The 25,698-nt window shown below is 39.6% G+C and overlaps 1 protein-coding gene across 2 annotated transcripts in view; it reads left to right on the top strand.

Annotated features, from left to right (window-relative positions):
• Nucleotides 1–25,698, top strand: part of ITGA8 (integrin subunit alpha 8) — a 190,197-nt gene that overhangs the window by 127,530 nt on the left and 36,969 nt on the right. For both annotated transcript variants that reach the window (XM_020881335.2, XM_020881336.2), the window contains exons 24-25: nt 11,249–11,354; nt 13,849–14,007. In XM_020881335.2, coding sequence (XP_020736994.2) covers nt 11,249–11,354; nt 13,849–14,007 — 265 coding nt within the window. The remainder of the gene's footprint in view (nt 1–11,248; nt 11,355–13,848; nt 14,008–25,698) is intronic.

Here is a 25,698-nt window from a genome sequence, read left to right as displayed (position 1 = left end):
TTTTTGTGGAAAAATCACATAATATAAAATATACTATTTTAACCATATTTAACTGTATAGCTCAGTGACACTAAGTACATTCACATTGTTGTACAACTGTCACCATCATCCATCTCCTAAAATTTTTACTTTCCCTAAGCTGAAACTCTGTCCCCATCAAACAGTAAATCCCCATTCCTCCTCCCCACACCTCATCCTCCCAGTCCTGGCCCCTGGCATCCATCAATGCACCCTGCAACTCTATGAATTTGACTACTCCAAGTACGTTGTGTAAGTGGAATCAAAAAGTATTTATCTGCACCTACTGTATGTTGGAATGCATTTTAAGGTTAACTTAAAATTTTCCCTACCAACAACTTGACCCTTCTTTCCTCCCACCCCCCATGCTATATAGTAGGTTTTCATTAGTTATCTACTACTATATGTATCTTCAAGTACACTCATGGCAGAATGTCAGAAAGGTATATGCTTCGAGGTGGAATTTCAGGATCAGAGAGTATATACTATTTAACTTTACTGAGAATACCAAATTGTTTTCCAAAGTAGTTTTACCAGATTACAGTCCTGAAAGAAGTGGATTGACATTTCCATTGCTCCTCATTAACTAGCTTTCAAAATGACCTAGTTTTACATTTTGAGCCAATCTGATGGATAGGAAATAGTATTCAATTGAAGGTTTAATTGGCTATTCCTTGATTTTTAAATGAGATTAAGCAGCTTTTTTATGTTTGCTTGCTTTTTAATGTTTGTTAACTTTTATTCTTCCTATCAGGCAATTTCTGTTCATTCTTTTACACCTATTTCTGTTGAGAGACTTGACTTTTTATTAGTTCATAGGTGTTCTTTCATATTCTAGAGTTGAGACACTATTTCTTTATTGGTTACACATACTGCAAATGTCTTTTTACAGTCTGTGGGGTTTGTGATATTTTTTAAGTCGAGTTTATTGAAATATATATTATATAAAGTAAAACTCACACTTTTTCAGGTATCTAGTTTGAAGAGTTATGATACCACAAGAGCATTCACTATAAAACAGTTCCAAAACCCCAAATAGTTTCTTCATGTACTTTTTAGGCAATCCTTCCCCGACTCCCAGGCTCTGGCAGCCTTGGTCTATTTTCTGTGACTGTGTTTCTAGAAAGCCATATAAATATACTCATGTAGAATGTAACCTTTTGAGACTGACTTCTTTCACTTAGCCTAATGCATTTGAAAAAAAATTCCATGTTCTTACATGTATCAATATTTTGGTGTTTTGTTTTTTTTTTTAAGAAAATCAATATTCTGCAATTCTTTTTCTGAGAGGTATTCCACTATCTGGACTTCCCATACATTGTTCATCCATTCACCAGTTGGTGAACATTTGGGTTATTTCCTGTTTGGGACTATTAATACTAAGTCTGCTATAGGCATTCACATATGGCTCTTGGGACGTTTGTTTTCACAAACGGTGGTACTGACTCACATGGCAAGTGTGTATTTAGCTTTATAGAAACTGCTGAACTGTTTTTCAGAGTGGCTGTACCATTTCTATTTTGCATTCCCACCAGCAAAGCACAGAAGTTCCAGCTGGTCTGTATGGTTGCCAGAGTGTGCTTGAGATTCTTTTATTTGTTTTTAGCCATTTTGGTGTGTCAGTGAGAAGTATCTCACTGAGTCTTTAATTAATATTGTCTTATGACTAATGATATTAAGCATATTTTCACTGGTTATTTGCCATCCATGTCCCCCTTTTTTGGTAAAGTGGCTTTTAAATTTTTTACCCATTTATTTACCCATTTATTACTGAGCTTTCTGTCCTGCTGTCAAGTTGTAAAAGTTCCTTACACATTCTGGATACAAAATCACTTATCAGAACAGTGTCCTACAAATATTCCCTCCCAGTTCATGGTCTGGCTTGTCACTTTCTTAACAGTGATGTTCAAAGAGCAAACATTTTAAATTTTGATGAAATCCAACTTTTAAATATTTTGCAGTTTGTGGTTTTTGTTTCCTATGTAAATCTTTGCTTTATCCAAAGTCATAAGATTTTCTCCTGTGTTTTCTTCTACAAGTTTGATAGTTTTACATTTTGGTCTATGATTCCTTTTAAGCTAATTTTTATACCTGGAGTGAGGTTAGGGCTAAGGTTCACTTTTGCATGCGAATATCCACTTGTTGTGCCATTTGTTCAAAAGACTGTCCTTTCCCCCACTGAATTACTTGGCACTTTTGTTGAACAAAAGCTTCCCTGGTAGCTCAGCTGTTAAAGAATCCGCCTGCATTGCAGGAGACCGTTTCAATTCCTGGGTCAGGAAGATCCGCTGGAGAAGGGCTAGGCTACCGACTCCAGTATTCTTGGGCTTCCCTGGCGACTCAGACAGTAAAGAATCTGCCTGCAATGCGGAAGACCTGGGTTTGATCCCTGGGTTGGGAAGATACCGTGGAGAAGGGAATGGCTACCCACTCCAATATTCTGGCCTGGAGAATCCCACTGACACAGGAGCCTGGCTGGCTAGAGTCCATAGGATCACAGACTCAGACATGACTGAGCGACTTTCACTTTCTTTGTTAAACAATCTGTTGTCCATCTGAGAGTCTTTGTCTGTACCTCCTATTCTGTCTCACGAAGCTATGTATATACATAGATAACACGTCTTAAAATGAAGTAGTGTATTCTGAGATCTTGAACTCACTAAACAATTTAGAAGCGTTTTGTTTGATGATTTCCTAGAATTTTCTACAGAATTATCATATGACCTGCAAATAAAGACAGTTTTCTTTCTTCCTTTCTAATCTGTATGTTCAAAAGTTTAACCAGATACAAAATTAGAGAGCAGAGATCACCCTTGCCTCTGACATGAACTGCAGATTTGGGTGGTTCCCATCCACCCACAGGTTCAATAATTCACTTAGAAGGACGCACCAAACTCTGACAGCTATTATACTCATGGGAACAGTTTATCACAGGGAGAAGATGTAGATTACAATCAGCTAGGGGCCAAAAGTGCACAGTTGAAGTCTGGGGAAGTACCAAACACAGGGCTTCTATTATTCTCGTCTGCAGAGGCAGGATGGGTTACTTTCCTGGTATTGATGTGTAATAGAATGCTGTGACCAGAGAAACTCACTCAAGTCTCAGTGTTCAGTTGTGGGTTTTTTGGAGGACAGTGCTCCATAAAATAGGCATGACTGACTGACCACTTACATTTTTTGGTAAATATTTATATTTATTTATTTGTAGCATGACTGCTTTGCACTGCGGTGTCAGTTTCTGCTGTGAAGCAAAGTGAATCAGCCATACATATACTTTTATTTCCTCCTTTTGGAATTTCCTTCCCATTTAGGTTGTCACAGAGCACTGAGTAGGTTGGGTTCCCAGTGCTACATAGCAGTCTCCTTAGTTTTCTATTTTATACATAGCAGTGTGGATTATGCACACTATATGTATGCACACGTAATTGATCTCAGTCTCCAGGATGACTGAGATGATGTGATCGAGCCTCCCATTGTGAGTCACTCTGTTGGTCTTCCTGATGTGAGCAACTCCAAAAATTATGTCTTTAGAATATCCAGTGTGACCTCCGCCCCCTCACGCTCCCGCCAAAAGCAAAGATATTTCTTCTCTCAGGCATAAAATTTTGAGAGCTTATCTCTCAGAAGTTGAGGGCAAAGACCAGACCTCTTTGTGGCAAGGTTAAACCATTTGCTATGTTCCATTCAGTGCAGTCTTTCAGTCGTGTCTGACTCTTTGCCACCCCACAGATGGCAGCACGCCAGGCTTCCCTTTCCTTCACCATCTCCCAGAGCTTGCTCAAAGTCATGTCCATTGAGTCAGTGATGCCATCCAACCATCTCATCCTCTGTCATCCCCTTCTCCTCCTGCCTTCAATCTTTCCCAGCATTAGGGTCTTTTCCAGTGAGTCAGCTCTTCACATCAGGTGGCCTAAGTATTGGAGCTTCAGCTTCAGTATCAGTCCCTTCAATGAATATTCAGGACTGATTTCCTTTAGGATTGACTGGTTTGACCTCCTTGCAGTCCAAGGGACTCTCAAGAGTCTTCTCCAACACCACAATTCAAAAGCATCAATTCTTCGGTGCTCATCCTTCTTTATGGTCCAACTCTCACATCCATACATGACTACTGGAAAGACCATAGCTTTGACTATATGGACCTTTGTCAGCAAACTGATGTCTCTTGTCTCTGCTTTTTAATACACTGTCTAGGTTTGTCATAGTTTTTCTTCCAAGGAGCAAACATCTTTTAATTTCCTTGCTGCAGTCACCATCCACAGTGATTTTGGAGCCCGAGAAAATAAAGTCTGTCACTGTTGCCATTGTTTTTCCATTGTTTCCCCATCTATTTGCCATGAAGTGATAGGACCAGGTGCCATGATCTTCATTTCTTGAATGTTGAGTTTTAAGCCAGACTTTTCACTTTCCTCTTTCACCTTCAAGAGGTTCTTTAGTTTGCTATGTAATTATGCCTTTTTCTTTTTCTTCTCTTACTGCCAGTAGAGACTGCCAGTGCAAAAGTGAGTAAAAGAGGTAAAAGCAAAATGTAAAACTGCCTTGTTGAGAGACCCTGATTTGATCTTAAGGAGAATATATTCAGTCTTTTACCATTAGGTCTGATGTTAGCTGCAGTTTTTATAGTCGCCTTTATTAGGTTGAGAATGTTGCCTTCTTCCTAATTGTCTTAACAGTTTCTGACATGAATGTGTATTCAGTTTTGTCAAATGTGTTTTCTGTGTCTATGAAGAGGAAGTCTGGGGAAGTACCAAACACAGGGCTTCTATTATTCTTGTCTGCAGAGGCAGGATAAGTTAAATGATTTCCCCCTTTTTGCCCACGAAAGTGGTGACTTGGTTAACTTCTGTTTCTGAATTTTCAACCAAAATTGCACTCTGAGCAAGAAGCACACTTAAGCATGATGATTATCATTTTTATATATTGTAGGATTTAACTTGCTAAAATTTTGCTATTGACTTTTGCATACATGTTCATGGGAAATATTGATCTGTTTTCTTTTCATCCAATTTTTGTTCTGATTTTGGTGTTAGGAGGATGCTAGCTCCTTAAAATGAGATGGAAGAATTCAACCATCTTTTCTTTTTTTCTGAAAGACTGTGTGTAGACTTGGTATTATTTCTAACTTAAATATATAGTAAGATTCACCAGTGAAATCATCTCAGACTGGAGTTTTGGGCTTGGTTTATTTATTTATTTTTTTTATGAGGAGGGGATTTGTTTTTGTAGGAAGGTCCTTTAACAATTCCATTTCATCCTTAGATATAAGGCTATTCAGATTATCTATTTCTACTTTAGTGCATTTTGGTGGTATTTCAAGGAATTTGTCTCTCATTCATCTAAGTTGTCACACATTTTGACTTAATTTTCTCTCGCTGTCCTTTAAGTGTCTGTAGGACCTCTAATAGTGTCCCTTCATTATTTCTAATATTGGCAACTTGTAACTTCTGTTCCCTATATTTTTCTCTGATCAGTCTCACTAGTGTTTGGTGATCTTTTCAAAGAACTAGGGTGTTTTTTTTTGTTTCATTGATTTTTCTTTCTTTCCTCTTTATTCGTTTATTTTGCTTTTGTTTTTGTTTTCTATTCCATTGGTTTCTACTTTTGTCATTATTTTTTTCCTTTTGTTCATTTTAAGTTGGATTTTCTCTTCTTTTTCTAGTTCCTCTATGTAAAATTAAAGACTTTCTTCCAGTTTTTCTTACATAAGCATTTAGTGCTATAAATTTTCCTCTAAAGCTATTTTAGCAGCATACCAAAATTTTAATATGTTGGGTGTTCATTATAACTCAGCTCAAGATGTTTCTCCATTTTGTTTGTAATTTATTTTTTAACTCATGAGGTGACTCATGGGAAGTGACTTGTTTGATTTAGAGATATTTGGAACTAATCTAGATGTTTCATTTTTGTGCATTTCTAATTTAACTCTGCTGTCCCTCTCTTGATGAGATAAACACTGTATAAAAAAATCAGAGACAAAAAGCACAAACATTATTTTTACCGTCTTATTTTTATATCTTTTTAAAATTTACAGCTAGTATATATGAAATTTTATCTCTTTAAGCTTAGCTTATCTTTGTTTTGCTAACCAAAAATAAATTGAAACTGTTTCTTAATTCCAAAATTCATTTTAGTCCAAGTAAGCTAAGTGCTTAATTTAACTGGATATCCCTGGTAGCTCAGATGGTAAAGTGCCTGCCTGCAACATGGAAGACTCAGGTTCAATTCCTGGGTCAGGAAGACCCCCTGGAGAAGGAAATGGCAACCCACTCCAGTACACTTGCCTGGAAAATCCTATGGATGGAGAAGCCTGGTAGGCCATGTCCAAGGAGTCGCAAAAAGTCGGACGCAACTGAGCGACTTCACTTTTTTTATTCTCACATATCCATTTAAAGAGATTAATATTTTTAATTATATTTATGCCATCATTTATGACACCAGTGTTTCTAAGTAAAAAAGGAAGTAAACTTTCTATTTGCTTTAGCAATGATCAAAATAGGTAATTAAAATTCAGTTTCTCATGTGTATGCAGTTATTTTCATTGCTAGATTAATATCCAACAATTGACCACAGTTTATTCTCTAAGATAGTGTTAAAGTTTTTTGAAACCATTTTTCTAAGTAAAGCTCTTTCCTCCAAACAGTTGGCAAAAATATCTGTTCCAGTGTTTAATTTTTCAAGGAGCAAACAGCTAATGTGTTGATAATCTTCCATGTTCAGTCTTTAGGAAAATCTAATTTTCTTTTTGGTCAATGGTGTTTATTCCAATGTATTTTAATTATTAAATTCTTTACATTTTACTGTCATTTTTATAATTTGAAGAATAAACTAAAATGGATTTATTTCTCCAAATGGAAAAAAAAATGTATTGAGAATTGTCCTATTTGTTTCAAAATCAGATAATGTCAACACTGTCTTTAAGCAGATTTACATGTCATTTGTTGGTACAAAGGATTAATTCAGCATACAACTATAGAGAAGTAAATTTGGCTATAAGAGCAACATGCACAGTATTAAGCTCATGAAGAGTAATTAAATTATATCCTTGATAAACAACAAGGTCCTAGTGTATATAGCACAGATTATGTTCAATATCCTGCAATAAGCTATGATGGAAAAATATGAAAAACACATATATTGCAATATATATGTTGCTGTTGTTCAGTTGCTAAGTCATGTCTGACTCTTTGTGACCCTATAAACTGTAGCTCGCCAGGCTCCTCTGTCCTCCAATATCTCCAGAAGTTTGCTCAGATTCATGTCCATTGAGTTGGTGATGCTATCTAACAATCTCATCCTTTGCCACTCCCTTCTTCTTTTGCCTTCAAACTTTCCCAGCATCAGTGTCTTTTCCAGTGAGTAAGCTCTTCACATCACGTGGCCAAAGTATTGGAGCTTCAGCTTTAGCATCAGTCTTCCCAATGAATATTCAGGGTTGATTTCCTTTAAGATTGACTGGTTTGATCTCCTTGCAGTCCAAGGGATTCTCAAGCGTCTTCTGCAGCACCACAATTAAAAAGCAAGCATCTTTTAATTTAATGGCTGCAGTCACCATCCGCAGTGATTTTGGAGCACAGGAAAATAAAATCTGTCACTGCTTCCTCTTTTTCCCCTTCTCTTTGCCACAGTAGTAGATATAGTGGTCATCTGAATTAAATTCAGCCATTCCTCTCCATTTTAGTTCACTGATTCATAAGATGTCAATGTTCAATCTTCTGCTTGACTATGTCCAATTTACTTTGGTTCAGGGACCTAATATTCCAGGTTCCTATGAAATATTGTTCTTTACATCATTGCACTTTACTTTCACCACCAGACACATCCACAACTGAGAGGCATTTCTGCTTTAGCCCCAGTCTCTTCATTCTTTCTGGAGCTATTAGCAATTGCCCTCCATTCTTCCCTAATAGCATATTGGACACCTTCTGATCTAGGGGGATCTTTCAGTGTCATATCTTTTTGCCATTTCATTCTGTCCGTGGGGTTCTCCAACAAGAATACTGGAGTGATTTGCCATTCCCTCCTCCAGTGAACCACGTTTTGTCAGAACTCTTCGCTATGACCCATCCATCTTGGGCGGCTGTGCAGAGCATGCCTCATAGCTTCTTTGAGTTACACAGCCCATTTGCCATGACAAGGCTGTGATATCCACGAAGGGGGCAATATATATACATACATGCATATATGTATAACTGAATCACTATGCTGTACACAACATTATGAATCAGCTATACTGAAATTTTCAAAAATTCTTAAAAGCAAAACTGTATTGTTGACAAATTAATCAGGATTGAGTGGGTTTATGTTAAGAGAGACTGCAATCATGGATAACCGTGGTCTACATAGGGCTGTTCCATACAATAAAGGATAATCTTTGTTATTTGGGACTAATGGGGGTTGGAAATGGGATGATGAAAATAGGACTCACTACCAAATCATCAGATCTGAACTCCCTGATAACATACAGACTTTTCAAAAGTAGAATTCCTTACCTCCTCTTACATCCCCTCCTCATGTCCAGGGTTACCACCGAGTACCACAGTCTTATTACTGAGGGGTCTCCGTGGAATAACACTCTCAGAATGTGAGGACCTTTCAGTACGGGTTGTTCGATTACTGCACTGGCTGTACATCCTAGGCTAGGTAATTGCTCATATTCTTTTTTCTTCCTCACTTGCTACCTTCTTAGCAACTTTGAAAACAGTAAACAGTGTTTCATGTATTTAGCTGGGAATCTTTAGGGAGCTATTCTTTGTCCTTGGTTTCCCTAGATTTGCAAGGGTCTTAGAGGGTAGATAACTTGATTTTTGTGAGACATGGTTTTTAATTTTTCCCATGCCCTGTGATAGATTGTATATTTCTTTATAGATTTCTATTTGATTTTGCTACACAAATGGACCAGGGAGTTTCTTTAAGTTGTATTTACTAAAACCACTGCCATTTAATGGCCCCTGTAGTGTACAGTGTATTGGAAATACAGTGAATAGTGCTTAGTGAATCTGAGCTCTCATCTTCACCTGCAACCAACTCCCTACTTTTCTGGACATCAGTTTTTCTTTCATTGAGGGGATTTGAGCACATTGTCTTCACAGTACCTGCCAAGGTCTATATTTATGACTTTCTAGTCCAAGGAAATTTATGACCAGTCCTACAGGATTGATGAACACAGGAACAAGGTTTTTCAGAGAAAATGGGCTCAGCTTCTATTCCATATTTTTTTTCTTGATGCCAAAATAAATAAAAAGTTTCCCTAGAGCCTCACAATGGATGTAGATCTTTTAGAATCAACTGTTACTAAACTGAGAGCTGAGTGAAAATGTGGGTGGTGAGGTTGTCAAGATCCCTTGGGAATGGGAGCCCAAGCTCTTGGGCAGTCCTGTGATGAAAGCATCCTGCCATCTTCTCTCCTCTTCTCACTGGGTCTGCTATGCAGCTGACACTTGGTTTAATCAAATCCAGTCAGAAAGGGGAGTGTGGCATAATACAAACTGATCTACAGGTATAAAATATTAAGTCCAGGAGGCTGTGCTACACACTTTTTATTTAATAGTGGTATATGAAGGGTGAATGCAAAGGGCTTTACAGTTTAGAAACTTTTTTGTGGGTAGTCAGCTTAAAAAATATACTTGTCCCACCAACCCCTAGAAGACAATGCAGCATAATTAACTTTGACCAAAATGCAGTTGACACGTTTCCCAAGCCTTTGTGGTACAGAGCCCAGAGTTTTATCATAATTTTCCAGATAAAGAAATGGAGACAAATAGAAATTAAGTTATTTGCCCTGCAGTCAGAATTTAACCCAATATATTTTGCTTTCTGCTTTAGAAAGAGATTACCCAAAGAAGAGAAAAGATAACATTTGAAGTTACTAAAGGCTGTGCTAATTACTGGGTATTCTTAGAAGGGCTTTTAAGACTTCAATTGCCTAAAGAGAGGTTTTCTATTGAAGTTAGCTGAAGGTCTAAGAATTCTTTGAAAGATAACTTTTACCTAAAAACTGCTAGGAAGCATTGTTTTGGGGGAATTATCATTTTTAAGATTATAAAACAATAACAATTTGGTTTGCAATCAACTTTTGCTATAGAATAATGCCACATGCTGTATTTCATTCATCCAATGCTCACTTTCTAGGTGTAAATTGCAGGCAAAACTACCTATATATCCAATTAATAGGGCTTCCCAGGTGGCACTTGTGGTAAAGAATCCACCTGCAGATGTAGCAGACATAAGAGACATGTGTTCAATCCCTGGGTCAGGAAAATCCCCTGGAGGAGGCCATGGCAACCCTCTCTAGTATTCTTGCCTGGAGAATCCCATGGACAGAATAGCCTGGCTAGATCCTACTTACACAATTCCACCACTTAACTCTCCTTCTCTCTCTGTCTCATGCTTTAGTACTATATAAAATAACTCTAGAATTTGATCAGGCTTTATGTTGGCTCTGGGCCTGGCCTCATAAGAGGTATGGCTGCATTCATGGAAAGCTAAAGAAATCTAAGAAGGAGAAATATACAAGTGACCACTTTTCTACTCTGAAGTATTTAACAAGAAACAGTATTTTGTTACAACTGGACATTTCACATATCCCACAGAATTCTAGATTTTTTATCCACAAAAATGTCCCTTTTCTTAATATGACTTAAAGCATGGATTGTACGCACACTTATACTTACACAGGATCTATGGAGAGATGTGTATTTATGTATGTATATGTGAAATTATCCACCTCAATTCAGGAATGCGCTCTGCTCTGTCCCCTAGTGCCTAAGAGAGGAGATGCTATAAAATAAGTCAATCTGAGTTGAGACCAGTTAATTAAGAGATGTTTCAGACCCTTGAAGGCTTCCCTGGTGGTTTAGACGGTTAAGAATCTGCCAACAATGCAGGAGACCGGGGTTTGATCCCTGGATCGGGAAAATCCCCTGGAGAAGGGAATGGCAACCCACTCCAGTATTCTTGCCTGGAGAAACCAATGGACAGAGGGCTTGGTGGGCTACAGTCCATGGGGTCACACAGAGTCGGACACGACTGAGTGACTAACACTGTCACTCAGACCCTTACCTGTTCCTTTAGTGATTCTGCTGAACAAAAACTTTCAGTACTTTTTCCTTGTGGACGATGTCTATTCAAATAAATTGACAGTCACTTTTGCCACTGCTGTTAATGTACGCCATACGAGTGAGACATTCTTTACACGTGCCAGCACCAGCGACTGACGTCAAGTTCCATGTTTCAGGGTGTCCCACCCTCCGCAGATCGTCCTGCCCATTCAGAACTGGGAACCGGAAGAGGAGCCTCGCAAGGAGGAGGGAGTTGGACCATTGGTGGAACATATTTATGAGGTAGTCATTGTCTCTGTTGAAGCTGCATTCAGGGTTTATTCTTATGCTCTTTGCTAATAAGCTTTTCGCAGCATTTTAAAAGATACCAATCCAAGATCCAGCCTAGATTTGTGCTGTTTTGCTCTCATATTGCAGTGGGTGGTGGAAGGGTGTCCTACTAAGTAACCACTAGAGGATCACTGGCTTTTTACTGGCCAGAGCCATTATACAGTGAGAAACATTTTATCTTGTTCCTACTCATTTTTAAGCTTTCTTTTTGTTGTAGTTCAGTTGCTCTGTCATGTCCAACTCTTTGAGACCCCATGGACTGCAGCACGCCAGGCTTCCCTGTCCTTCACTATCTTCCAGAGCTTGCTCAAACTCATGTCTTTTGAGTCAATGATGCCATCCAGTCATCTCATCCTCTGTTGCCCCCTTCTCCTCTTGCCCTCAATCTTTCCAGTATTCCAGTCTTTTCCAATGAGTCGGCTCTCTGCATCAGGTGGCCAAAGTTCTTTATTTCCTCTCTTTTAATGTTTGGACAGCCTAAGTCTAGAAATGACAAACTCCCTAGACTTTATTTCACTTCTTCCTACATTTTCAGCTATTTTTAAAACCCATCTACCTTTTAAATTAAAAGTCACCAGCCAGAAGGTACTAGACAAAACTGTATGGATTGTCTGCTATTTTATATTCCCCAAATGGGTGTATAGCATGGGTGGATGTTTGACAGATAAGAATAATTTTACTGTTCATTCGACTAACCTCAATCAGATGTGTATGTTATTCTGAGATTTGAAATAGTCCATTTACTTTTCAGAAGCAAACCAGCACCCTGTGATAAAGACCTATTGATCTGTTTCCACTTCAAGTGTTAAACTGTTCATAGAGAGGAGCTCTGTTGGCACATTATCGGAAACATTAAAAAAAATTTTACAGCTAGAAACCAAGATATGGTAAATGATTAGTTTAGTAGTTCTTTTTTTTTTCTTAATAAACTGTTGGGCTGGCCAAAACGTTCGTGTGAAAAACCCAAATGAACATTTTGGCCAACCCAGTACATGCTGTCAGTGAAGAAGTTATTCCTGATCATCTTCAAGGAGACAGCAAAATGATGTTCCCAGGCATTTTCTATTTGAGGTTCCTTCTTGGTTAATGGCCCCTGTCCCTTTCTTGTGTCATGCATGTCACTGACCTAATAATTCTGACTATATCTTTCATCTTAAGCTACAAGGGACATGAGTAGCATTCTCTAAGAATAACAGTTAAAGCCAATTCAGAGCTGATGAGATGTTTACATATATGAGAAAGAAGCTTTAACTCCTGTGTAGTGTCAACATGAAAGCCTGCTATCTTCCCAGCCTGTGGTCCAGAATCAGAAACCCTTTCCAAAGCTGGATCAAGGCTTTGGCTTAAGCTCTCTTGATAACAAAATGATAATGCAGTCCCAAGGCCACTCTGATCAAGAACCTCACTGGGAAAAAAATGCTGTCAAGTAATTTATTAAACCTTGTGTGCACTAGTCTCTCCTTAGAATGGTGAAACTTTTAAGTTTGAAGACATTCAAACTCAATCATTCTCAAGGCAACCCTTCTTCTAATCTGAGCAACAATGGATCATAAAATTTAAGGGTAATACCCAGTAGTGCCAAAAGCAATCACCAACATAGCTTACAGGCTAGTTTCATGTCTCAAAATATACTTTTATCAATGGATGGCATGTTGCTTTGATAATGTGAATGAAATGAGCCACCTAATAAGCAAAACCAATTATAAATTGTTTTATGGATCATTATAATTGTCAGAACTGTGAAAAAAGAAAAGGGCAAAAGGTCCCGGCTAACTTTGAAGTGAATTTTCAAAACCACAGTAAATTTAAATCCACTTAGTGGTGTTCCCAGGCTGTTTTGGGTCCTGCAAGTACAGGATTCTTGTGTTCAAAGAGTTCATCTCTTTATGCAACATGGCCTTTCTTTCCTTGAGATTCACTGATTAAAACAGAAGGAGCTCAGCTTTGAAATGCACACTTGAAGTGAACTGTGGTGAGCCTGGGCCATCTCTGGTATTTGATGGATAGCCATTTTTCCAGGGGGTGAGAGAAAGTGCATCGCATATGGTTACAATCGACAAGTCAGTAGTCAGGAAAGAGGCCAATTTCAATGTAAAGAAAGAATAACCAAGTTTAGAAAGCAGATAATTAAAGTGACATTTCTCTCACTGTGATTAGATTAACATAAACGTAACGTAAATGGCACAGTTTCAAACACAGTGAAGGTGGCCTTTGCAAAGGAATTCTGCACCGAGAGCGGCACAGATTGAATTGGCTTCTCTATGCATCAGCCCATCTTGCTTTCAGGATTCCTCTTGCTTAAGAGACTCTTCCTATTGTCACAGTCCTAGTGCAGATGACTTAAAACCAAATCCATGCTTTTTTAGAATGGGTTCTGAGTCTATGAAGTTTGATTTCAACTTGCTGCCTTGTGCTGACCATTCCATGACATGTTCCCTGCTTGTAGCTGCACAATATTGGACCAAGCACCATCAGTGACACCCTACTGGAGGTGGGCTGGCCCTTCTCTGCCCGGGACGAATTTCTCCTCTACATTTTTCATATTCAAACTCTGGGACCTCTGCGATGTCAAACAAATCCTGATATCAACCCACAGGATATAAAGGTAAGGAGTCTGCTCTAATCAGCAACTTTGTTTATTTTTTCATAGTAAGGAGAAAATAACAGTGGCTAATTTTTTTAAAAAGTGAAATAATTATGTGACTTCAGTGAAAATTGATCAGGTCTTTGCTTTTAGTTTTATAGTTAAAATGCCAGGCCTGGGACTTCCCTGGTGGTCTAGTGGTTAAGACTCCATGCTTCCAATACAGGCGATGTGAGTTCAATCGCTAGTTGGGGAACTAAGATCCCACATGCTATGTGGCCAAGAAAATATTAAAAATAAAATAAGAAAAGTCAGACCTAACTTAAAATATCACTCCAAAAAACATCAGTTTCTCCTGGTTTTATAGCTCATGGCAACCTGTCATTCATTTAGCCTCTTTCAGTGCATTAATTTTTACATATGGTTTGACTACAACCCAACCCAAATCAGAAATCGACTCCTTGTCTTGTTTTGGAGAATGTGTCTAAAATGCTGTTTTAAAGTCTCTCTTTTTTTGGTATATTGCCAAAAGGCATAAGGATCTTTGCAAAAATGGGGTTTTCCAGATGTTGCCAATAGCAAGTGATAAAATGCGATTACTTGCTAAAGGCCATCTCAATGCCCTTGAGAACCCCGAGCCTGGAGTTTTCAGGACCCCGGTTTTCAGAGGTGCCTAGGGCAGGGCTTCTCAAACTCTGAACATATTGGAATCACCTGGAGGTCTCTATAAAACACAGGGTCTGTCTGGGGTGGGGTCTGAGATTCTGCCTCCCTGCAGACCCCCACTCAATCACCATGTGAGTCACTCTTTAATCAGAAACTCAAGCTTCCACAGAGCTGATTCTGTCCAGATTAAGACCCAAATCTGGCTTTGGGGTCCTTCTGGAAAGGAAAGAAATTAACGAGTGTAAGCCCTTGAAAATGTCACATATGAATGAAAAAAAAAAATTCTTGTTAAAGTGATGTTGTCCTCAAAAGAAGACTTCATTGAGGAGTGAACACTCTCCAGTGCTGGCAGGGACAGAATATCTCCATAATCAACCCGGCAGAGGCAGACTTCGGGAAATGCTAATTCGGCCATCCCGGGTGCAGGTCCGCCTCTTACTGTCAGCGAGGGGCACCGGGGCACTGACGTGATGAAAGGATTTTCTCTTCAACCCAACATGCCTTCTATTCAGAGAGAGGAAGGCTAAAAGGAGGTCCAGTGTTCATGGATTTATGGGGCATCAAGACTTCTTCCTTCTTTGGGGGGAAATAATAAGGCCACTTGTCTTCCACAAAATGATTTAAAATATACCCTCCTTGCCATCCTTCACCCCTGCCCCACTTCCTCTCTCTTCACTCTTCACTGAGATGATTTAACATCTTCAAGGACAGTAGCTTATTATAAAATAATATCTTCAAATGTTAATGGATAACATCTAAGCAATTAAGACATTCACATGTCCCGTTCTCAGCTACCTTAGACCCTGTTTCCGTCCTTAGCTTCTTGGAGCGAGTGGTTATGCAGATAGTTTCTAAACCTCTTTGAGTGTTCTGCTTTGTTCGTGTCTGACATTATTTATATATGTTTGTATATATTATGTAACTTGTTTAATACCCCATAAGAAACTGATCCAGACATGCCCATGAGTGTCCAGGGGTCTCTGGTGGAGGCGTGGGTCGGCAGTGGCCTGCTTCAGGGCCTGAGGTACTGACTGCAACAGTGCCTCCGTGGGACCTTTTGAAGGAGGTCGCCATTATCTTCCTTACCTCCACCACGGTTTGGCCTCAGGTCAAGCAACAGGAAGGAAACACAGCCCCACTCATCATCAGAAAATTGGATTCAAGATTTACTGCGCATGGCCCCGCCCATCAGAACAAGACCCAGTTTCCCCCTCAGTTAGTCTCTCCCATCAGGAAGCTTCCAAAAGCCTGTTATCCCTCTCCATCAGAGGGCAGACAGAATGAAAACCACAATCACAGAAAACTTACCAAACTGATCACATGGACCACAGCCTTGTCTAGCTCAATGAAACTATGAGCCATGCCATGTAGGACCACCCAAGACGGATGGGTCATGGTGGAGAGTTATGACAAAATGTGGTCCACTGGAGAAAGGTATGGCAAATAACTTCGGTATTCTTGCCTTGAGAACACCATGAACAGTATGAAAAGGCAAAAAGGTATGACACTGAAAGATGAACTCCCCAGATTGGTAGGTGCCCAATATGCTACTGAAGAAGAGTGGAAGAATAACTCCAGAAAGAATGAAGAGATGGAGCCAAAGCAAAAACAACACCCAGTTGTGGATGTGACAGGTGATGGAAATAAAGTCTGATGCTGTAAAGAGCAATATTGCATAGGAACCTGGAATGTTGGGTCCATGAATCAAGGCAAATTGGAAGTGGTCAAACAGGAGATGGCAAGAGTGAACATCTTAGGAATCAGTGAACTAAAATGGACTGGAATGGGTGAATTTAATTGAAACGACCATTACATCTACTACTGTGGGCAAGAATCCCTTAGAAGAAATGGAGTAGCCATCATAGTCAACAAGAGTCCAAAATGCAGTACTTGGATGCAGTCTCAAAAATGACAGAATAATCTCAGTTTGTTTCCAAGAAAAACCATTCATATTCACAGTATCCAAGTCTATGCCCTGATGAGTAATACTGAAGAAGTTGAAGTTGAATGATTCTATGAAGACCTGCAAGACCTTCTAGAACTAACACCCAAAAAAGATGTCCTCTTCATTATAGGGGACGGGAATGCAAAAGTAGGAAGTCAAGAGATACCTGAAATAACAGGCAAATTTGACCTTGGAGTACAAATCAAAGCAGGTCAAAGGCTAACAGAGTTTTGCCAAGAGAATGCACTGGTCATAGCAAACACCCTCTTCCAACAGCACAAGAGCAGACTCTACACATGGACATCACCAGATGGTCAATACTGAAATCAGATTGATTATATTCTTTGCAGCCAAAGATGGAGAAGCTCTATACAATCAACAAAAACAAGATGAGGAGCTGACTGTGGCTCAGATCATGAACTCTTTATTGCCAAATTCAGACTTAAATTGAAGAAAGTAGGGAAAATCACTAGACCATTCAGATACGACCTAAATCAAATCCCTTACAATTATACAGTGGAGATGAGAAATAGATTCAAGGGATTAGATCTGATAGACAGAGTGTCTGAAGAACTATGGACGGAGATTTGTGACACTCTGGGAGGCAATGGTCAAGACCATCCCCGAGGAGAAGAAATGCAAAAAGGCAAAATGGTTGTCTGAGGAGGCCTTACAAATAGCTGAGAAAAGAAGAGAAGCTAAAGGCAAGGAGAAAAGGAAAGATATACCCATTTGAATGCAGAGTTCCAAAGAATAACAAGGAGAGATAAGAAAGCCTTTCTCAGTGATAATGCAAAGAAATAGAGGAAAACAATAGAATGGGAAAGACTAGAGATCTCTTCAAGAAAATTAGAGATACCAAGTGAACATTTCAGGCAAAGATGAGCACAATAAAGGACAGAAATGGTATGGAACTAATAGAAGCAGAAGATATTAAGAAGAGGTGGCAAGAATACACAGAAGTACTGTACAAAAAAGATCTTCATGACCCAGATAACCACCATGGTGTGATCACTCACCTAGAGCCAGACATCCTGGAATGCAAAGTCAAGTGGGCCTTAGGAGGCATGACTACGAACAAAGTTAGTGGAGGTGATGGAATTCCAGTTGAACTATTTCAAATCCTAAAAGATGATGCTGTGAAAGTGCTGCATTCAATATGCCAGCAAATTTGGAAAACTCAGCAGTGGCCACAGGACTAGAAAAGGTCAGATTTCATTCCAATTCCAAAGAAAGCAAAATCAAAGGATGTTCAAACTACCACACAATTACACTCATCTCATACGCTAGCAAAGTAATGCTCAAAATTCTCTAAGCCAGGCTTCAACAGTATGTGAACTGTGAACTTACAAGCTGTATTTAGAAAAGGCAGAGGAACCAGAGATCAAATCACCAACATTTGTTGGATCATCGAAAAAAAACAAGAGAGTTCCAGAAAAACATCTACTTCTGCTTTATTGAATATGCCAAAGCCTTTCACTGTGTGGATCACAACAACTGTGGAAAATTCTTAAAGAGATGAGAATACCAGACTACCTGACCTGCCTCCTGAGAAATCTGTATGCAGGTCAAAAAGCAACAGTTAGAACTGGACATGGAACAGACTTGTTCCAAATCGGGAACGGAGTATGTCAAGGCTGTATATTGTCACCCTACTTATTTAATTTCTATGCAGAGTATACCATGAGAAATGCCAGGCTGGATGAAGCACAAGCTGGAATCAAGATTGCTGGGAGAAATATCAATAACCTCAGATATGCAGATGACACCACCCTTATGGCAGAAAGCAAAGAAGAACTAAAATGCCTCTTGATGAATGTCAAAAGGGAGAGTGAAAAAGTTGGCTTAAAACTCAACATTCAGAAAACTAACATCATGGCATCTGGTCCCATCACTTCATGGCAAATAGATGAGGAAACAATGGAAACAGTGAGAGACTTTATTTTGGGGGCTCCAAAATCACTGCACATGGTGATTGCAGCCATGAAATAAAAAGACACTTGCTCCTTGGAAGAAAAGCTATGACCAACCTAGACAGCATATTAAAAAGCAGAGACATTGCTTTACCAACAAAGGTCCATCTAGTCAAGGCTATGGTTTTTCCAGTAGTCACGTATGGATGTGAATGTTGGACTATAGAGAAAGCTGAGCGCTGAAGAATTGATGCTTTTGACCTGTGGTGCTGGAGAAGACTCTTGAGAGTCCATGGGACTGCAAGGAGATCCAGGCAGTCCATCCTAAAGGAAATCAGTCCTGAATATTCATTGGAAGGACTGATGCTGAAGCTGAAACTCCAATACTTTGGCCACCTGATGCGAAGAACTGACTCATTGGAAAAGACCCTGATGCTGGGAAAGATTGAAGGCAGGAGAAGAGGACGACAGAGGATGAAATGGTTGTATGGCATCACCGACGCGATGCCTATGAGTTTTAGCAGGCTCCAGGAGTTGGTGATGGACAGGGAAGCCTGGCGTGCTGCAGTCCATGGGGTCACAAAGAGTTGGACATGACTGAGCAACTGAACTGAACTGAATTGTGTTGGTTGTGAGTTATTTTTTCTTTGTTGCAATTTAATGATCATTTACACTGGCTGGAACTGTACCAATAGATAACTAGTCTTAAACCTTCACAAGTTGGTACAAGCTAGGTGGGAGTATATTCCCATTACCTACATTCCCTGCTACCCAGTTGTTCCTTAAAGTGTAGATTTTGATCAAAAATCTTTCCAAGGCTAGTGCAAAATGCAACTTAGTTATGCTCATTTTATAAAACCTTTTCTATAGAAACATAATACAAGATTTGTTTACAGATACTTCTCTGGTGGTCCAGTGGCTAAGACTCTGTCCTCCCAATGCAGGGGTCCCAGGTTCGATCCCTAACCAAGGAACTAGATCCTGCATGTGCAACTAAAAATTCTAATGCCACAATTAAAGATCCTATGTGCAGTAACTAAGATCCGGCTCAGCCAAATAAATAAATATATACGTGTATTTTAAAAAACCATATCATTAAAAAATAAGATTTGATTACAATAGAAAGTAAGACCACAATAAAATAACTAATTATAACAAGTCATGAGTTCTTAAAATTTTGAATTCATGAAAAACTTGAAATATTATTACTTTCAGGTTCTCAAAGTACTTTTACCTCTATTTAACAAGTATGACCCAAAGAATCTAAATGACCTTTTATCAGTAAATAGATTTTAAAATTTTATAATCAGCATATTTTTTACATGAATAGCTATAAACAATTGAGAATATTTGAAAATTACTTTCCTTTTAAGATAGTAAATAATTTCTTGTTGAAGTCACTATTAATTTACTTGGCAATTTCTTTCTGGGTAATGCAAAGCTAAACAGTCTACTCACTGACTTAAATATAAATTGGAAATTAGCAAATTATTTGTTATATCTTATTACCATCAAAAGAATAGGCTGGGTAAATTTTTAAGTCTAATATCGATTTCAGATTCTTGCAACAAAGCTAATTGCAAGGGTATTTTTTATTGGAGTACTGATAGTTTTATCTTAAAGTAGCTAATTTTTTTAACTTAGCTCTTTAACTGAGAAGCAGAGAGATGGTAGATCTGTAATAATGAAAAGGGAGGCAGAAATATATTTGTATAGGCAAAATTAAATCACAGCATTACATCTTGTGGCTTCCTAGGTGGCTCAGTGGTAAAACATCTGCCTGCAATGCAGGAGATGCAGGTTCGATCCCTGGGTCTGGAATATCCTCTGGAGGAGGAAATAGCAATGCACTCCAGTATTCTTGCCTGGAAAATCCCATGGACAGAGGAGCTGGATGGGTTATAGTCCATAGGGTTGAAAAGAGTAGGATTATAACTGAGCAACTGAGCACGCACATGCACATTCAATCTTACCACTGGCTGGACTAAGGTAAATTTCCTTACTATATGGTTCTATGATTCCTTTGTAAGTAGAGCCATAGGAAGTGAGTGCCTCTTGAAACCTCTGCATCTGCAAGTCTTTCTGAGGATGCTCCAGTCTCCACTGGATGAGCCACCAAAATGTCCCGACCATGGACCTGTCAGAGGAGGAACTGTCTACTTTTTGAAGTTTCCTCCAGAGGATTTCCAAAGTTTCCCATCATATTTTCCTCTCCAGACAGTCTGTTGATTTCCCTTCAGAAAAATCTCTTTCTCTTGTGTTCACATACAATTTTTAGTCAGCTTCTCCTCCTGTATAATATATAAATATCTCATTTTTATTCATTTCACTCCTTCACTGACTCCAACTCTCACATATTTTAAGGAAATTGGCTTATGAATTAGAAACCATCAGATTTCCTTTGAAACATTTTCTAGGCCACTCACTTTAAGGAATCAGTGCCACCAACCCTGAAACTTAAAATTCCCCAGATGTCCTCTGCAGAATCTCCATAAGGCTTACTCTGTTTAAATCTATCAGTATTTAATATAATGTACTTAACACAATCATTTTTTTATTTTAAAAATTACACCTGGAGTAACCTCTCTAACTTTATTTTTTATTGCAAATACTTAGTTGTATGCATCAAAGCCATATTGTGGGTAAAGTAGGTTTTCCTGTGGGTTGGCCCGATTTCCAAAGAGAAAGGTATTTGGAGTGCCAAACTTCTAGCTGAAAATCTTCTGAAATATAACCTGCCTATAAATTGAATATGCATTCCAAATGCTACTGTGCTCACATAAGCCTCAAAGTCTGAATAGGCCTGATGGGACTCAGTTGTAACAAGAAGTATTACTGTCTGGTTATCCCATCAGTTACCTGAATGTCCACAAGGTTTGATGAACAGACATTGACCATGTTGGAAAGCCACCATCCTATTCACTTTCTCCTAAGACCTGTGACTGTCTCAGGAGACACTGGGCACAAGACCTCACCCACATGCACCTCATTTGTTGCCCAAATACAGACCATCAACAACTAAGGGTTGGGGGAGATGGAGGATGCAAGCAGAAGTCAGTGAGGTTTTTAAGTGTCAGTACTTGCTTTATATTAGGCTTCGTGGGGATTCACTCAGTCTTCTCCGTGGCCCTGTTCAAACATCTGAGTACAGGGGTGGATGGATGCCCCGGGGAGATGGTGGCGTTCAGGAAAAGCTTGAGTGAGCTGAGGTGCACAACCGCTTGTGGTGCACAGCTCAAGCAAGCGTGAGGCGTGGCACCTGGGGGTGTCACTGTCACCCCTGCTTTTACCCCTGCCTCCCAATGAAAAGGTTGCAGTCTTTGGTTTTCTGTTCCTCCCATGATGGCTCCACTTTATCAGTCTTCTATAATCCCAGGGGCAGAAGCAGGTTCTGCCTGCTTTGGGCAGAAGCAATCATAAAGGTTCTGCCTCCAGACTTCACGGTCCAGGGCAGGGACACGGGATTTGAATGTGATTTCCCCATATTCTACCATTTAAAGCATTTTGAAACAAACTGTCTGCAACACTCAGACCAATCCATTAAATCTAATTTGTTCCAGATCCTTCTTGGAATAGAATTTTGGAGTTGGATAAAGTATTTTTAAAATATTCTAAAGGCAGTAAAATAATGACTTCAAACTACCAAATTTCTTATGTTGGTGGACTCTCTCCTGGGGTCAGTAAGGTCCTTCAGATAGGCTATGATCTCTCGATACAATGAAGCTAAGTAAGCAAACATGATTAAGGAACCAAAGTTGCACAAAGAGACAAGGCCTTTTTTTTTTTTTTTAATTGGCAAGATTTCATCAGTAACAGCCAAGTATGAGATGCTGGGAGACAGGGCGACAGACAAGGTGGTCAGATCCAACCTGTGTTAAGATCATGATTGAATCTTCTGGGGCTAAATTCAAGAGAGGGAAATCCTGAGGAGAAAATAATCTGACAGGGACTAGACTAGGATGACCAATAGCAAGAGAAAAAGCCAAGGTGTAAAGAACTGTCCTCGGAGCTGTGGAAAGCAGAAAGTTACAACTGAGAACTGATCTCTTGAACAAGACTGTTCCCACAGGAAGTCCAAATTACAACCAGATAGCGCAGACATGGAAAGCAGAAACCCAGAAACTGTTCAGCAGGGATTATAGCCCGGCAAATTGTTTTTTTAAAATCAGCGGGCCGCAGACAGTGGCTTGGCAAACTTGCATAGTTTTGTTTTATCCTTAAGAGAGTTTTCTTCCTTCATCATTGCCTCCATTTATAGTACTCACTGCTGCTTGTTGCTTCAGAATGCAGGATACTTGTTGCTTCCTAGGTCAGCAGCTCTCTCAGACCAAACTCTCTCTCCCTTTCTCCTCCCTCCTTTTTTCTTTCTTTCCTCCTCCTTGCCTCCTTTCTTTTTTCCTCTCTCTTTCTCCCACTCTCCTGTTCCCTCTGATACAGGAATTTCATCCACCTCTTACCTCAAACACTAGCTGTCAGTAGTCTTACTTACAACATTACCTTCAGCCACCAAAGACAATATACTTTCTGGGGTCTGTTTCTCTTTGCCTTATCTTCTCTTTAAGATGGTTTCCAAATTCTCATCTATACTTCAAAATTTTAAAAATACATGTCCAGCAGCTAAGCTTCAAAATCACCAGGAGAGTGAATTGCTTCTTTCAGTTCTGCTTTGCTGTACTGTTCAGGAGGTTAAAAGACAATTGTGGCTTTTATTCTCTCCCAGCAAATCCTGAACATTTACGTCTTAAAGAAAATGACATGGTGGACCGACCCCCTGGTCTCATCTCTGTTTCGATTTAATTACAGACACAGAGTAACATGAGAAAAAGGCAACTGCCTTTTATGGATGAGAAATACCTGGAATCCAAAGACAAGTGACAAATAGCCTGAAAAAATACTATGTGCTGAGTTTATTTGGATTCACGGACTTTAATCTAATGTCACCCAACTCTTTTCTTCCAGAGCTGCATTTCCAACTATATTGCACGTTCCAGCCACACACTATCCCTTTAATCCATAAATTTAAACCTATAACAGAGTGAAGAGTTTGTGAAGATTTATGAAAATAGAAAACTCCTGTTGGGGTCAGAATCTGACTAACAGCTGGGGAGAGAACCCTATTTACTAACAATTGTTTCCTTATTGCAGAAAGAAGCAATTTTCATGATGTTCTGAAGAAATATGTTAGTGTTTACCACTAGCTTCCCATAGCACATAGCAAACGTTACCCTGAACCTGAAAGTCTGCCTAACCTGGGCGCTAAGAGGCCAGCATCCCTCAGCCCAAAGGATTTCAGCTTGAGGAAAAACTTTACCTGTGGGTTTGTGATCCATGGTGAAACAGGCTAACAAAGTTCATCTGGAAAATAGCCTTTAACTGTTGTTTACATTTCTTGGATAACTTCTACCTTGTTTGGGGGGGTTGTATTTTTGTTTCGTTTTGTTTTTTTGAAATAATTTCTGGAATGCCATTTGAGAAAACTGGGTTGCGAGCCATTGGACTTTGATGATGGTACTTGAGAGCAGCGTTCCTCTATTTGTAAAACACTGTCACTAAAAGGAAGAAATACATTTTATCAACCCCTGCTGTGTGATACATTCATTCTGTATCTCAGAGCAAGTCCTGGGTCTTATGGAGAAACCACTTAGAAATACTTGTGAGTAATGGTACACCAGGGCGCATCACAATAGGATGTGTCCTAACTTTCCCTCTACACAGCGGCATCCAGTATAAACACATAGGAAGGTGAAGGGTTTTCTTCTCTTTGGGCTGTTGTTTTACCACAGCTGTTATATACTACAGCTACTGCTTTGCTGCTGCTACTGACAGTAATAGTAGACTGAAAGTGTTAGTTGCTCATCTGTGTCCAACTCTGTGACCCCATGGACTGTAGCCTGCCAGGCTCCTCTAGTCCATGGAATTCTCCAGGCAAGGATACTAGAGTGGGTTGCCATTCCCTTCTCTAGGGTATCTTTCCCGACCCAGAGACCAAACCCAGGTCTCCTGCATTGCAGACAGATTCCTTACCTTCTGAGCCACCATGGAAGCCCAATAGTAGGCTATACCTTGAGAATTAAAAATATATATATATTCACTAGTTCTTTGCAGCATCTCTGCTCTATAATTTGGTTACCTACAGGGTTAACATACCTTCCAGTGGCCTATCAAAAGAAGAAATTGCACATGCTAAATCTCAAAAACTATACACATAACACACACCACATGTACACACACAAACACCTGAGCATATGATGGAAAACATATAAGGGAATCTTAAAGATTTCCACAATTCTGAATTTTCTGTCTCAGCTCAAGTTTTAATCTTACACTATAAAACAGCGGTCCCCAACCTTTTTGGCAACAGGGACTGGTTTAGTGGAAGATAATTTTTCCACAGACTAGGATATGGACTGATGATTTGGGGATGATTCAAGCACATTACATTTATTATGGACTTTATTTCTATTATTATTACATCAGTTCCACCTCAGATCATCAGGCATTAGATCCCGGAAGTTGGAGACCCCCGCAAAGACTTCTCTACCAGATTCTCCATCCATGAGTCTCCCTGAGCTAATGCATCGCCCACCTGCCATTGTCCTGAAATATTGCAAAGCCCATATGGCTGACCCTTGCTCTCACTCCCATGCATCCCATTATCCCAGTGCTTTGAACATCCCCTCCAAGTCCTTACCTCTGAAATAGTTCAGCATCCAAGACTCTAATAAATCACTCTCCTATCTTTCTATTTTTCTCACTTCCTTCCTCCACTAGCCCTTTTCTTTCTTGATACAAAAACTTTCTCTGAGTCAGTTAACCCACCCCACCCTCAAGACTGCCTTTGGCTATACTTTCTTTCCTGCCAAGCCTGGAACCTATGATGAGTTGGTTACAGCATCCTTTTACAAGCTCCCTTATGCCACCTCCCTTGTCCTCTGTGCTTTCCGAGTCCCTGGCCTGACCATCTCCCTCCTGCTGGATCCCAGATTCTGGCTTCTCGACCACTTGGCCTGTGGGCATGTTACACGTGGATGGGGCCTGGTGCTCACTGGGCAGCAGCATCTGCTGTCTCCTCAGCCGGCTGATGGCCACTCCCTCTCATTCTCCTCAGCGGCTTCTCCAGACCTTCAGACATTCCCTGTATCTTCTATCTTATCTCTCAAACATCATTACCATTGGCCAATGGCCTTA

This window comes from Odocoileus virginianus, chromosome 9 (assembly GCF_023699985.2).
Source record: "Odocoileus virginianus isolate 20LAN1187 ecotype Illinois chromosome 9, Ovbor_1.2, whole genome shotgun sequence".
In the NCBI taxonomy this organism is placed as follows: Eukaryota; Metazoa; Chordata; class Mammalia; order Artiodactyla; family Cervidae; genus Odocoileus; species Odocoileus virginianus.
This window is presented reverse-complemented; position numbering and strand designations above follow the sequence as displayed.